At 41.9% G+C, this 15,877-nt stretch overlaps 1 protein-coding gene and 1 long non-coding RNA gene across 4 annotated transcripts in view; one reads left to right on the top strand and one right to left on the bottom strand.

The window, feature by feature from the left end:
• SERGEF (secretion regulating guanine nucleotide exchange factor) overlaps nt 1-15,877 on the top strand; it is a 153,735-nt gene that overhangs the window by 87,943 nt on the left and 49,915 nt on the right. For 2 of the 3 annotated variants that reach the window (XM_026092770.2, XM_064513111.1), the window contains exon 10: nt 4,246-4,282. The exons of the other annotated variant lie outside the window; for it this stretch is intronic. In XM_026092770.2, coding sequence (XP_025948555.2) covers nt 4,246-4,282 — 37 coding nt within the window. The remainder of the gene's footprint in view (nt 1-4,245; nt 4,283-15,877) is intronic. 3 annotated transcript variants of the gene reach the window in all.
• LOC135328663 (uncharacterized) lies at nt 10,441-15,310 on the bottom strand. Its single transcript, XR_010389623.1, has 3 exons — nt 15,034-15,310; nt 10,769-10,918; nt 10,441-10,683 (listed from the first exon to the last, which is right to left on the bottom strand). It is a non-coding gene; the product is annotated as an uncharacterized LOC135328663 (long non-coding RNA).

Raw genomic sequence — 15,877 nt, 5'->3', positions numbered from 1 at the left:
GATGCCAGTGTATTACGTAAGCTTTGATCTGCAGCCTCTCGGTCACCTCATCTCCTTCCCTTATGACTTCCGATCCCAGAAGTGTTTGCCAGCTTCTGGCCTTGACAGTTTTCTGTGGAAATTATCAAAAGGCATGGAATGCCGTGGCCAAAGGCAAATATAAAACCCTGGATAAAAGGGCTTGTGTGTGGACCCTTTTAATGTTTTTCTTCTCTTGTGTCCCCCCTGTTCCCTCAAAGAGCTATGCTTTTATGCAATTACAAGCTAGAAACGGTAGGTTGGCAAAAGGTATTTTGACTGTTAATTACCTGTTGAAATCAATGGGAGATTGTATGTCTAAACATACATGTAAATATTATCCCTTAAATGTTTCGGTTTCCTATCTATGCGGAGAAGGGAACAATTCCTGCTCACTTTGTAGGGCTGTTGTGAAGAGAAATGCACTTACAGGCTGTGGGGTATTCTGATTCTGGGGTGGCTGGGGGAGCAAAAGGAGGGCTGTATTTTTAGGGAAGATCTCTCTGTCCCAGACATAAGAAGAAAGAGCTCTCTATTTATCCTAACTTTGCCCTGAGCCTTCTTCCCTGATAGCATCTCCTTGAATTGATAGCGCTCTCTTCCTAATAAACATACATATTTTTATATATGTACATGTTGTCGTATATATGTATAACGAAGATGCATAAGATGCCTATATATTTATATTTGCAAGCATATTCTAATCTTAAAAATGAAATACCTACTCTATATTTTGTATTACCCACTGCTTTTACGTTCCATCATTTAATTTTGGTTAGGGGTAGGTCATAAGTATATCTACATGCTGCAGAAAGTGATGTTGGTATTTTGCCCGGTGTTGGTTTTCACTGTATTAAGGTCTCCTTACCGGCCATGTAACTTATGCTCTGACTGTTTATGATCGATAAAATGCTGGGCATTTGGTTGACTCAAAGCATTTGTTAATCTAGATGGATAGATTTGAACCGCAACCGTTGCTACGTAGAAAACAGCCTGCTAACCCTCCATTTCAGGCAAGAAACAAACAATTCGTTTATGGTTGAAAGGATGTGGGTAATGAGGTAAGCTGTGAGTAAAGTGGTCCTGAAGCTTTCGTTTACAGGCATTTGTAAAGTGCTTTGAGATCCTTGATAGGCACAGCACAATATCCTCGCACAACTTTTTTTTCTCAAATAGCCCTCTAAACAGCAGAGAAATGTTGGTATAAATCATGTGTGTTAGGGGGTTGTTGCTTAGGGGGTTGTTGCTTCACTTCGTGGAATGCCTCACTCGCTAGCAGTGCTTCTGATTTGCCGTAAGATTAGGGATTTTTTTCAATTAAAATAGAATATAAAAATACTGCCCAATTAGAAAGCATTATTTTATGTTTGTAACTGTAAGTATCCTTGAATGTTTTTCTCTCTCCACTCGGAGCATGCAGATGTCTGCTGGAATTTAATTCCTCTGCAGCACAGTGGGGGTGGGGACAGAAGCAAAGTAGCCAGAAAATTATGGTTGCTGCAGTAAATACCGGGCTTCTATTAGTGACCTGTGCTGACTGCAGAGCTTATTACATCTAATGTAAGTATAAAACATCTGTTCAGCAATGCCTTTCTCTGGCTGGCCCCTATTTGTACTGACAAACTATGCATTTTGGGGTGATTGTTTCCTATTGCAGGTAGTCACGAAACATTTTAAAGGGGGGGGGGGGGGGAAGAGAGAGGAGTGCACTCATTAAGCAGCAGTGACCCTGACCGAACTCTGTGTTGTGGTATCTTCTGAGCTCTGCAGGAAGCCTGCAGGTGGACAGATAGCCTGCACTGAGGGGCATGGATGGAGACTAAGACCAATGTTTTGACAGCTAACCTCGGAGCCCTTTGGGGTTTTTTGGGGGGAGAATGGGGGGATGTTCCTAGGAAGTCCAGTCTATGTTGTCCGGAGGGGACATCCTGCGATAAGGCAGAAGCTGTGAACACCATTTTCTCTCCATGCGAATCCTGGCAAAGTCCTCTTTGGGCACAGCACTGCTGCTGGCGCATGGCTTGTGTTGTCCCTGTGCTGGGCTGTCAAAGGTGAATCCAGGGCGCTGCCTTCAGCTGCTTGGGATTTAGCTTGATTTCAGTTACTGCTGGCTAAGCTGGCATTTCCACTGAGGTGGCTTTCGCCAGCTGAAAGGGATGCAAGTAGCACTCATCAATTAGGGTTGGCTGTGGGTTACCCCATCAGGCTATGGAGTTGCAGCCAGCTCATCTGCCCAACATGTTGGCCACGAGTGGCTGTTCAGGTGCAAGTCCCCAGAGCCAGTGAGTATGTGTGACGCAGCTGACTGGGGTCTGCCTCTGCCCGGTGCTCTTTGGGGCAGACTCGCTCCCAATCTGGAAAGACGGCTTGTGGGAAGCTGGGCATGGTAAGCAGAAGCAGCTGTAGGAGCTGAGTGCAAAGCCCTTGGTGGTCACCAGCTCTCTTTATCTGGCTTTCAGGCTCTGTAGCTGCTGCTGTTAGGTATAGGAAGAAAACAGTTCTTTTTCAAGAAATTTTACATTCTGAACAGTGCTTTTTTTTTTTTTTTTTTTTTTTTTTTGTTTTTTTGTTTTAAAGCAGTGTTTCTGAAGGGGATCCTGGCTGTAAGTACGAGCCAGCTTGAGCAGTTCTTTTGTACTGATGCTTTTGAAGCTTTGCCTGTGTTTGGCATGTTTCCTAGGGGAGCAGCCGAGATAGGATTATTCACATCTCAGATAAAACTTATTATTTATTTTATTAGCAGCAGCTTCCATATTGCCAATTTTCAGCACATGGTGAAGATGCAGAATTTGCTTTTTGCTGAAAGACCTTCCCTCACGTGTGTTTCCATGTGTGGATCTTGTTTCCATGGCATCAACCTTTAAGCTCGAGAAGCATTGGTGGGGAGCATTAGCCAGTGAAAAGGCACTGGGAGGCAGCCCCGCTCCTGCATAGGGCTCTGACGTGTGATGAGGATAATGATATGAGATGTGGTGATGACTTATGCGTTTTTATCAGTCAGGACTTAGAGCTTTGCCTGGCTGCAGTACTGCAGAACAGATGACTTGCTGCTGCCCCACTAGTGCTCTTGGAAAGGCACTGCTTTCTCTGCTGCTTTGTCTTGATTTTTCTGAGGATGAGGCCACTCCAGCACGTGCTGTGGCTTGAATTGTTGTTCTTACCCCATTTTCCCAAATGCTTTAATTTCTTGCCTAAGCACCTCCACTCCAAAGAGAGTCTGTTTCATCTTCCTTGTTGTTGTATTAGGATGGCATTGACCAAATGTGCAGTTACATGTTGAGTAGTGTTGATCGTAGCATTTACTCACAACTAAATGCTAGTCTTGCGTTTCAGTCTTGGGTATCTTTCTCCAGTAGATGCTCCAGCACAACGAGCTGAGTGCAGGGACTGATTTTCTAACTTCTAGGTTATCCAGACACTGAGGCGATCGTAATAGCTTTTTTGGCCTTAAAAGGTATGAAGTTATGCACACACAAAAGTATATATAATTTTGAAGGTATAGTCTTCTATTTTATATCTTATCACTGAACATATACTCCTAAGAAGTATGAAGAACATGTCACTAATGAGGCTGCAGGAAAATACTCACTTTTTTCTTTCTTTCCAGCTTTTATGAACTAAAACAACCTGCTGCTAGTAAAAGAGTTCAGGGCTGTGGTATTCTTCCTGCCTGCTAGACAAGTAGTCTGAATAGGGGTAGTATCGCTTCACATTTGTCACACTGTTGAGCCTGTATACATCAGTGCAGCTCTAGAAGGATGACCTGGAGGAACAGGATAGATGAAAGAAATGGAGATCTTTACAGCCCGTTTGACTCCCAGGTGTGTCTGTGTGGCCCTGGTCTGGTAAAGGCTTGGCCTGGGTTTCCTCTCTGCACGTGGACAGTCTTGCTGGTTCCAGTGAGTGTTGCCAAGGGTGCGAAATTTCTGCAGAGCTGTTGCCTGCTTTGCTACTAAGGATTGCAATGTCAGTGGTGACTGGGTTTTGAAAATAAAATGCCTGTTTGTTGGTAAAACAAACAGTTATTCCTCCGCCCCCACCCCCAAGTGCCTAAGTGAGACTGCTAATAACTTCCTTTAAAAGCGAGAGGACATCAAGCTTGATTTTCTACATCCTACAAACTGTAGTTGTTTGTTTCAGGTTAAATTTTTAATTTCCTGTCATAACTGTGGTTACCTTCCCACTGGTAAGAAGATTCTCTCTTATTCATTCATACTTCTTTTTCAGATTGCATGTGGCTCAGAGCATAATCTGGCAGTAATTGGTAAGTAGCTTAATTTTTACGTCAGAACTTGTCATGACTTTTGTCTTGTTTGTTTCCCCCCCCCTATTCGTAAGTAGCTCAAGATGAAAGGGAAACGTGCACCATAAACGTACCATGTGATTAAGGGTGTTGTGTACGGCAGCTGCAAGGAAGAATATAATATATAGGTGTTCAGGAAGGAACCACCAAAATCTATAATATAAGTGATGATGATGATGATGAAAACAAATGCCCTTGCTGACCAGCACCTGCAGAGGGAGGGGGGCTGATGGATGTGAGAGCCAAACTTGTTTAGGAAGTGCTACAGCATGTTTTACAACAGAGCCATCACAACAATTCAGGTTGCAGATTCAGAGTAACATCTGAGTTTGAAGCTGGTCAAAAGTGTCTTTGTTTTACATGGAAACGTTCAGTGAAAAAATCCTGGGTTTCTTGGTTGAAGTTTGGAAAAATCTTCAAAATATCAATCAATGCTAGTTAGGTTCTTTAGGATAATGCAGCTGTTGCAATGACCAAAACTGGTGGGAAGCTGATGCCAGGGCACTGAAGTTGGTGTGCCTGCTCCAGGAGCAGTCAGGGGCTTGCTCTCTGTTAGCACTGTGACACGTGCTGGTAGCTGAAGTTGCTGATACATGATTGCTATTGCTTATAATTACATGCTTAAGAATATTTTTAACTGTAGATTTTCAGGTGCTTTATAAAGGTCATCATAATTATCCCCATTAACAGGGTAAGAGACAGAGAAAGATCTGTCTGTTAGCAGTTAGTCGATGAGTTGGTAGCAGAGCTGGAAATGAAACCAAGCTATTCTACGTTCAGTCCAGCACTCCATCCACACTGGCATTGTGGATTTGCCTTGACTGATGTTTTGAGATGTTAAGTGATTTCCTTCATTTTTCTTGAGTGCAGTACGACAGGTCTGGGGAAACCAGATGCTTGGTATGCAAGCTGCATTTCATGTCCTAACTTTTGAAGACATTTATTTTACCTTAGTGTCTAATTAGTTGCATTACCTGTCCTCAGAGGTGCTTTTCATATATATTGTATGTGATTTTCTAATTATCCTTGTAGAATTAAACCTTGTAGTGAACTTGTCAAACTTCAGCTTAATTTATATGACTGGCTCCAAGAAGAGATTTTTCCTCTTTCTCCCGGCTTGTTCAGTGTCACATGCCTGTATTATTGGCAGGCTGGTGCTTCTGAATGTCGGCTGAAGAGCAATTTGGAGAATTACATTGCGTTTCTTGCTGAATTGATAAAGTAAAAGTGTACTGCTTGCAGATTCCTCCAGTGTGATGGAAGCAAAGCATTGAGTTAAACCTTCCCTCTTTCTCCTCATGTCCCTCTAAGGCTTCTGCCTTCTAGACTGAAATCGCAGGGAAAAGTAGGAGAGAGAGATTCTCTAACTTGTAGTAAACCGAGAACCTGGAATATGTAAAGAACTGCATACACCTGTCTAAGCCTTGTGCTACTCATTGAGTTCAATGGGAAGATTATCAGTGCTGAAAGCTAGTTGTTTTTATTTTGAAGTGCAAGGGAGATGTGATGTTACTATTTTTTTTGACTCTAAGGACCTATGATATGTTTTATTGCTGAACTGAATTTTTACCTGTACTTTTTAAAAGTTTGCCTTCTCAGAACATTTTCTGGAAAGACTTCTCCGATTACTTGTCACTCTTAGTTCAAGGCTGCCAACTGCTATTTTCATTAAAGATATCACACTGCTTTCAGTAAATATGTCGACTTGATTGTACAATTTTCTAATAACTTATCATTCAAGCAGTGTTTATTTAGGGCAACTATATAATCAGTTTCTTACTTAATTGGTAAATGCTTGAGTGGTTGATTTTTAGATGGAAATAACTGAAGTTTGATGTGAAAGGTAAACGGAAAAGCAAGCCTTTGCCATTAGAATATTCAAGTAACTATTTCTGGTTGTGTATACAGATGTGTGCTTTTTTGCATCATCTCTTAAATAGAAGCTATATTTATAATTCATTTCACAAATGAAGAAGTTTGTTCCGATCATCTTGCTGATGAGGTGAAGTGTCTGATTTATAGGACTTGCTAGCAGCTAATTTTTTTCATGGTATACTTTATATAGTCTGCATCCATTTGTATGGTTCAGTTTTTTGGTTCCGTTTTCTAATGTTTTATGCGCTATTCTGGTGTTTTCCGCTTCCCTGCACATATAAGGTGTGTTCTTTTCTAGGCTGTCATCCTATAATGGTTCATATACATGTAGATTGTGCTTTCAGTAGAAAATTTTGCTGAATTAGTCTTCGTTTCTACTGAAGTCAGTGCAAAAATTTGTTTTTGTCTTCAGTGTGGATGAACTGGAAGAAATTCAGTTTTCATTTGATCACAGGGTTACTGTTATAAAGGAAAAGGTATGGGGTGTCTCCAAATATACATGCATTTCTAAACTTAATGAGTTAAAAGAAATAGTATATGAAAAAGTATAAGTATCTTCATTTCTTACCTGTAATGTGTGTGTTTGCTGTACTGTAATGGCTGATACCAAGTCTAATCAGTGATTTTCAGCTAACATGTGGTAGTAGAGAGGGCACCATGTAATAATACATGTTAATTTTAAAAAAAGGAAGCCCCAAACCTGGCCACCTCACCAAAAGCACATTTTGCACACAGAAGTGGCATACGCAGAAACGGTTCCCTGTCGGATCCCATCCGGCCCCATTTCAGTGTGTTCAATGCAACTGCGTTTTCATACAACGCTTTTAAAATCAGTTTCCGACTTTCCAATAGGTGGTAGGGCCCTTTGGGGAAGGAGTGGGTTTGTCTCCCCGATCCTTTTTGTTTGCTGTATTTTAGGATGAGCCTGTGATTTGTTTCAAGATTGGGTACTTATCTGCGGATTAGAGTCAAATGCTGCTGTAAATACCGTGACACAGGCGTTCCCGTCCCTCTGATGCTGCAAATCATCCAGCTGTAGAGGAAACTGTAATACTAAATTTAATGCAAGAACAGTCTTTCAAGGAAACTAGGAAAAACATCTCTCTGCTCGAAGGGCAAGTGGTGCTTCAAATTCTCTGGAGTTACCTGTGCAGTGACTTTACAGGGATGATACAGAAGTAATTAAGGCATGATCTGGTAGACTTGCTCATTAGGTTTTTACACTAGAAGAACTTAGCAATTATGTGCTGGAACATAAAGGTGATCAAAATGGTAAGTGCAGACGTAAGCAGCTGGTGACAGGCACCCTGAAGCGGCGGCGTTGATAGCGGTGGGCAGAGCCCCGCGGCTCCGCTGCCTGGGCAGGCAGCTGAGGGGTCGCTGCCCCGCGGGTCAGTGAGGTGGGCGCCTGCTGGGGCAGGGCCGTGCTTCCCACCCAATTGCTGCAAAACGCATCGGTGGCCGATTTCTGTGGCACCAATCGGGGAAGAGACGGTGCTGCCTGACGGGCAGATCTCCGCGTTGTGCTGACAGCGTTACTTAGGCGCTCGCGGCCGCCCTGCGAAGCGGCAGATGTAGTCGTGTCTGACATCCAGCCCTGGGGGACTCGGCAGTCTGTCGGCAAGAGAAAATCAGAAATTCTCTCTTGCTTTCCATGTGGCGGCAGCGCTGGGAGGGCTCTCCCGCGTGCGGCGGAGGGCACTGCTGTTCAGCACGCAGCCCCAGCCTGCTGGCCCGCTGCTTTATTTCTTATGCATGAGAAATCCTGGTGCAGCCAGGGTCCCTATTGTAGAGGCTTCCTGGCAGCGCAGCAAGGAGCTGTGTTACAGCACACTGTCTCTTTGCCTCGGGCGCTAATCACATTTGCTGCTTATTAAAGGGCACCTGGCAGGACTTCGAGCAACCATCGCTGCTGTTGTTTCCGCAGGGGTTATACGTCGGCCTTCTGAACCTGCTCTCTGGCAAAGCCATTTGTATGTTGTTTAGCTCTTATTGTAGCTTTGACTGTTAAAATAGCTCTTCAAAATATAAACTGCTTTGGTTATGTTCATTGCAAAAAGCAACCTTTCTCACATCATTACCTGAGCACCTGCCTGTGTCCTTAGGAGCGCTTTCTGCGTATCTAGATACAAACTTGACGTCACAGTTTTGCTCAAAACGAATTTGAAATATTTGATTTCTGTGTTCAGCAAGTTATGCTCACAAAGCCTGATCCTCCGATCTCCTTGAGCCTCTTTTCCAAGGGTTTATGGAAAGCTGAGCTGCCAACTCTTTGGTCAGTTTGTGGGTGTGTGGAGATGAGGAGAGAAAAGCGGAAATACTGACCTCAGCATTTGGAAAAGGCCTCTGATGGAGCTAAAAAAATTTCTGTATCAACTAAATTGTCTGAAGTCAGTAGATACAGCCACTGCATATAGGGAAGGGAGGATATTTCCCTGTGAAAAGTGAAATAGATATTCAGGATAAAAATGGGATCATACTGAGCGCACTGGAAAGAAACTCCCGGAGTTGAGGGTAAGATCAGACTGCTGCATCCTCTGACAGAAATGAAGTCTGGATTTTACAGCCCCCTTGTATTCCAGGCTTTGTCACGGTATTTTGCTGTATGATCCTGGATGAGCTGATTCTGCAGGATGCTTTGTTCATCTCCCTCTTTTCTGAGTATGGCTTGTCAGTTTAGATTGTGAAATCTTTGGAATAAAAGCTGCCTCTTACTGTGTTTTAGCATTGCCTAGCATAATGAGACCTGAATTTTTTTAATACTGCAATGTAACTGATAATAGTTGCAGTTATTTTCCTTCCCCTCATAGAGGCAATTTTAAAGTATAATTGAACTTGGTGTGCGTGTGTCTCTGTCTTAATTTATATAATTTAGCATATAAACAGGTAATGTTTGTAATGAGATGTGGTGCTCATCATACTGTTTATAGTGTAGCATCCTGTAGTAAGATATAGAACTGCTTGGGCTCTGAAACCAGTATATTTTTCTGTATGAGAAGGTGTATATTTTTCTGTATAAACATTTTATTTGTACTTGATGTATCACCATGTTGCTAGCCTTGTAGTTTGTCTTGAGTTGAGCTCTTGTGTACTATTGTCGCTATGATTCCTGTGAGACATCCACATCACATCCACAGGGATAATTCTGCGGTGCCACAAACCCTACAAAAGATTGGTAAGAGGCAAGCGTGCGATATTAACCTCTGGTGGCAGTTAAAGCCATCAACTACGAATAGCAATTAGAGGAGATAATTATCATGGGAGGCTAGGAGACAACTGGGAAATGCTGCCAGGCAAGAGCTTGATGGAAGCAGAGTGAGTAGAGAGATCTTTCTTGCAGGTGTTGGTGAAAAGGAAGAGATGTTCCACCTGGTTTGTGGAAAACTATGGAGGATCTAAAGACTCTTGAGAGTAGGAGCTGCAGTACAGATGTGTGCAATGCTTTGTCAGTCAGAGGGATCAGAGGATGGATACTGAGTATTTAGAGAGCAATTTAGATTTTATTATGTTTGTTTACTCATAGGCTTTAAGTGGAACAATTACTTTAAAGTAGAAGAAAAATACATCCAATATATCTAAGGTATATTTGTCTTAATTTTCAAGAAAGCAAACAAGAGTAACAAAAATACCCTTGCTCACCAAAGAAAGATTAAAAGTTTTTTTTAGCTATAAAATGGAATAAAGGAAGGAGAAACGACTAGCTTCAGGGAGTTATCCGGAGCATGTGGGAGAGGCTCAGTGAAGTAAAAGCACAAGGACAGCTGAAAGCACTGGAAAGTGCCACCAGTTAAGGCTTCAGTACTGTGCTACTGGGCAACACAGAAGTAAGCTCAACTGATATTTCTGCATTCTGTACACGTGACAACATCAACACTTAAACCTAGGAGTGTATCCTTAAGTAGAAATGTCATACCTTAAGTCATGGGTTGACAGGAGGCAGGGAGTATATTCAGAAAGCTAGAGTGAGGAGAGTCCTTACTGTGCTGTGGGATTTGTGACCCCTCAGGAGTGAGTATGTTGCTGTGCAATACATTGGGTTGTGTATACCCGCTACGCGGCTTCTGTATGGAGCAATAAGAATTTTATCCCTCGGTGCACAAATGAGCATACCTGCCCTGGCTCAGTTAGTCGTCTGCTACAGGTGAATAATATCTGAAGCTTTTTTCCTTCGGACTGTTTTTGTGGCTTGTTAACCGCACTCATCTCAAATACTTTAGGTAGATTTTGGTTTATTTAATAAAAACAGCAGAAATAATGATTTATTATTTTACTTTTTAGATTGGCTTGCCTGTGACTTGAGGTTTTCCACAAATGCACATTTTGAATTCATATTTGCTGCCCAGTTTTAGGATTTTACAGTGTTCTTTGGTCATGTTCTCAAGTTGTTCTTTTTCATCATTAAGGTCAGAAAGATCCTTTAAAAACTAAAGCTGAAGTCTGGGATGCTAACACTGACATAGGTCTGAGAGATGATGCTGTAAGGATGCCTGTGAAATAATGTGAAGCTGGTGGTGAAATAGGGAACGGTAATGGTACTACTGGGACAATACACATAACCCTTGCATGGCTTACCAGGCAGACTGTAGTTGCACAGCCAGAGCAGACTTTTCGAAGCTTTTGTAAGCTGAGGTGGATGGGGAATTGTTCTTCTAACCTTCCAAGGCAAGGACAGATCCTTCTTCTTTCCACACTTCAGGAGTTAGGACTTTAAACTTGAAAGTACTGGAAATTACAGTAGAGAAAATCCATCGGAATTAGCTGGCAAGCAGGATTGTTTTAGTTAAAGCAGCTATTCAAGCTTGCAAGCCTAGAGCAAGCTTTCAGGGAAAAACAAAGCATTTCTGTTAAAACTCATTGGCTTTAGAGAGGCAAGTATCTCAAAAATGATTAAGATGGGAAAGGTCAAACCAGAGATGAGAAGTTGGCCTATTTGTTTAAAAAACAAACAAACAAAAAACCGCCAACCAACTAAACCCTTTATCTGTCTTTGTTTTTTGAGCTTGTTTCACTGAAACACTTTTTTACTTTGTTACCTCCCTTCCATAATTAAAACTAAAAATGCTTTCGAGACTAGTTTCACTATTCTGCTCTTTTTCCTATGCTTTTTGCAGAGTCTCTGAGGAGCAACCAGGCTGAAGAGGGACTTCTTATATTTCTGAAAAGTGTTTGCCCTATTTTATTTATAGGTTGTTGGGCTGTATGAGCAGCGATAAAGTCAGAAGGATTGAAAGCTGTGCTGAATGGGGCTTTCAGGGACATTTACCACAACATGTTTAACATTTCTTGTGGAGCAATGAGAAGGGTTGATATATTCATGCTAATCAAGTAAATCAAACAGGAATCAGGTCAAGTGTGTTAGAGTTGTTTATAGCACAGCTTCAAACATAACTGCGGTTAGCAGGAAGCTGAATGAAGTGAGAGACTACTGCTACACATGAAGTTCTTGGTGCCCATCACTCTTTGAGGAGCAAAATGCATGTATTGCATACGGATTTGATTGTGGTAGATCTAAAGTTGTTAAAGCTGGTAGCAGATGATCTAAAACCGGTTGGTGTTCTTACTTTTTTTTTTTCTTTTTTTTTTTAATAATGACTTAATAGTACGTTGAGTCCTTTTTGACAGATTTCCAGAAGAGAGAGTGACTTTTTCCCTAGCTTAGTGACTTTTTCCCTAGCTTAGTGACTTTTTCCCTAGCTTAGTGACTTTTTCCCTAGCTTAGTGACTTTTTCCCTAGCTTAGTGACTTTTTCCCTAGCTTAGTGACTTTTTCCCTAGCTTAGTGACTTTTTCCCTAGCTTAGTGACTTTTTCCCTAGCTTAGTGACTTTTTCCCTAGCTTAGTGACTTTTTCCCTAGCTTAGGGAGTGTTTTGGCCTGGATGCTGCTCCTCTCTACAAATCTAATGGAATAATTACATTGAGAAGATAATCTATAAGGTATTGATTCTGGCTTAGATATTGCTTGTATATGTTATAGCACTGATATGCTAAATTAAATGTTTTCTAGGAGAACCTTCATTTGATGCCAGGAATTCATGCTATACTATTAGTTTGCTTCTCTTTCCCCTTAGCACAGATTTAACATTTTACTTATCTCTGCTCTGTAGCCCTGTTTTGGAAAAAATTACTACATTACTGTAAGGTGATTATGATGAGAAACACTAGCCCAAGGCAGTACGTGGAAGAGGTAAAGCTGCCAAATCAGCTGATAAAGACGACGTAAAAGCAGACATTAAATTGTGCTGTTATACATGGGTAACACATGCTGTTTGGTTTTTATTTGTGCTGCTCCTTGAGTGTGAGGTTGTGCCGGGGGAGCCTGGGAATCATATTTGCTCCTTTGTACATCATTTTTTGAACTTTTTTGAAATTTCAGCTGGCTCATGTGATGCTGTTCCACAGTGAAATTTCCAGTGCTTACATCAGCTGAGGGTGACCTCCGATGTGCTTTATGGCCCTCCCTTTGGGCCTTCCAGGCTGGGTTCCTCTGGGGAACTTTGCAAAATATAGCAGGTTCTCAAGCTTTTGGTGTTATGTGACCTGCAGTGCTAGTGACTTAAAAATCTATAAGCTGTCCTCAAATCTCCTATTCACCTTGTAAAAGAGAATCAGGCTGTTCTATATCCCCCAGAGAGCACCAATGCCAGTGAGACTGTCTGTAATGCAAGACGCAGTCCTTTGGTGAAGGAAGGACGTGCATGGATAGAAGGTTTCAGTTTCTAAGATAGTGGTTTTTGTTGGTGAGGGGGAATTTCTGTCATTCAAGAATTTTGAATCAGAAAGATTTTCTGAATCTGATGGGCTTCCCACTTTGGATTTGTTCTTTTTTCATTGAGGCCGGTGCTCTGAACTGTAACTTAACTAACCATGGGGGGAAAGCTTCTAGTAACATGTACCACTTGTCATTTTCCTTTCCCTTTCTTTAGGCATTTTGCTATTAATTTTTAAAATATTTGCGCCATCATGACCTTGGTGACAAATCTGGTTGCCAAGAAATTGAACAACTAGGCAGATGCTTTGCTGTAGACGAGGTTGTCTTTGCTATGCCTTTGATTTTCTTTGAGACCATCTGCCCTCTTGCTGAGCAGAGGCATCTCGGACAATGACAAGGTGACAACACAAATCCCTGTTGTAGCTTAATTCTGAGGTAGAGAGTTCAACTGATTTGAAAGGTAGGTTCGGGTTGGTCTGGCTTACAGAATCCCTTCTTGCTCATTGGGGTTTTTTTTGCCCTGAATGAACGGTTTCCCCCTGCCTGCTTTCTCTTGTACTGTTTTTCTCAGTTCTGAACATTTCAAGGTCTTTTTAAATTGAATGAGATCAAAGGCATATCTCTTAAAGCCCTCCATATGTTGTACTGTTAAATGAATGCACAGGACTCTGGGTATGCGATGCATCAATGGTAAAAGCTGTATGTATACTCAAGAGGTAAGGACTGTTTTGCCATGTAGCCTGTTGAATTTTGTTGTATTAAAAGAATGTTGGTAGCTGTTACCTTTGCCAAAATGTATTTTTTTTTTCAATGTTAATAAATGCTTACTTGCAACTCCTGGGAAATTTTTTCCCTTTTTCTGGTAGCAATAATTCATAGTTTGTTACTGGCCTGTTCTGTTTCCTGCTGATATGCGTAGTAGATCAAATACTTTAAAACCACCAACCCTCCTAGATGGAACTCTTTCAAAATTGCGGTTGTATATAAATTCATCATGTTAATGGCTGCTTTACAGTGACCTAGCAGGGTGATGTATTACGGACGGCAAATATACAGTATTTGCTCGTTCTGTATGATGCAGATGGAGGCAATGAGTATTTCTGGCCATTTCCTAGATGTGGATGTATACATTTAGGATAAAAAATGAGCACTTTGGTTATATTATTTTTGTCCGTTATATTTGTGGCAGGTACGGGAAGAAATCGCTTGGACCTCGCTGGTCTCTATGCCTACCATGAGTAAAACCAGGTGGGAGGAGGGCAGCTGCAAGCCTGTCTGTATCCCTGTGCTACAGTGGAGATATCAGGGTTGCCAGTTTATCTTTTTTGGATGAATCTGGCCAGTTATAACCTTACTGTTGATGTGAACTTTTGGTGCAAATGAGAAGAAAAAAAAAGTTAAAGAAATAGGGATTTCCTATCTTTACTGTCCTGTGGTCACTCCCACCCCATTTGCAAGCTTTTTTGGCCCTGCCGCTCGTTTTACCACATACTAATAAAGGGAGGCAGCAATCTGGTGCATTCTGCTTTCATCCAAGCCTTGTGATGCCTGCCACTTATAGCAGGAGTGGCATGATGGTTTGCTGTCACTCAGATGTCACTCAGATCCCTTCAGTCCAGACAGTACACTGCTGATGGAGTTGACTGCAAAGCAAGACTTCTCCTAGCTAAAATCTGGATAGCTTGAACTAAAGAGTTAAATGTTATTGCGTGTCCCTGCTACATTCTTTGAATAAAGAAGAAACCACTTATTTTTTTTTCTAAGCACTATAGTAAAGAAATCTTGTTCTGTTGACAAGTTCGGCACGAGTTGTATATAGTGCTTCTCTGTCTGCACTGGGTCCTCCTCCTTCTCCCATCTGCTGCCTTCTCACTCTAAGGAAAGGAAACTCCATTCTGGCAGAGCAAAATGCCAGTGGAAAATGGGGAAGACTGACTTCCAAGAGCAGCTTTCGGATGAGACCATTCACTGAGATCAAAACAAATTTGTGTAATCATAGCTCACTATCATAGTGCCCTGAATAACCAGCAAAAGTTTAAGGCTAACATGTAGTAGGATTTAGTCCCTCCAGTGAAGGACATACAGTTGAAAACAAGAAAAGGGGAAGCAGAAAGGCAAAATCACTTACCAAGGCCACGCTGGCTCTTGATTCCCGTGATCAGGACTCTGTGATGGCATGTTCCTTGCAAGGAAAATAGCATAAACACCAATTAAGCAAAAGGATTCCCCAGCAATATTGAATGCCAGAAATTGAACAAGAGCTTTTTCTCTAGACATGCAGGAAATCTATCATTAAAGTTTGTGATGCAGATGTGTTACAACTCCTCTGGAAAGGGAGGTGGACCTCATTTTAAAGTATCCTGCTTCAGATGTGTTTCTTTATGCTTATGAACTTTCTTACGCTTTGTGAAGCTGTTGCCTTCTAACTTGGAGGATTGGTGGGGCTGTTTTTGTAAAAATCTTTTGTTTATCATTAATGCTGGCTTGCAAATTTAATATGAGCAGTTAAAGCCTAAGAGAGGTGAAGTGGTAATTATTATAGAGACTTTGTGCATTTGTTTAAGCTTCCAGGGCTGGAGCTCAGATTTGGCAATTGGCTCAAGTAGAAATGAATGTGATGAGTTTCATCCTAATCCCAGGAAGCACATGTCCACAATTGGTAATCTGTGCGTGTAAAAGTTTGATTAGAGAGCTTCAGGACTGTTTTTGGTAGTTCAGTTTGAGATAGCAAAGCATGTCAGCAGAGTCACCTGCAAAATAATCATAGTATCTGCTCTTGCTTTGTGCCTGGAGTCCAGCTGAGATGTGCTCAGGAGGATACGTGGGGCAAGAGCAGCAGAAATCAACAGGACTGTGTCATCTACGGCTGCTGAGCCCACGGGCTCTACGAGTGAGAGGGCTGAAGGGGCTGGATGACGGGGCCAGGGCAGCTGAACCTCGAGGCCCTTCCTGAGTCTCTGAGCCTTGCTCCC

This window comes from Dromaius novaehollandiae, chromosome 5, assembly GCF_036370855.1.
Source record: "Dromaius novaehollandiae isolate bDroNov1 chromosome 5, bDroNov1.hap1, whole genome shotgun sequence".
Taxonomy (NCBI): Eukaryota; Metazoa; Chordata; class Aves; order Casuariiformes; family Dromaiidae; genus Dromaius; species Dromaius novaehollandiae.
This window is presented reverse-complemented; position numbering and strand designations above follow the sequence as displayed.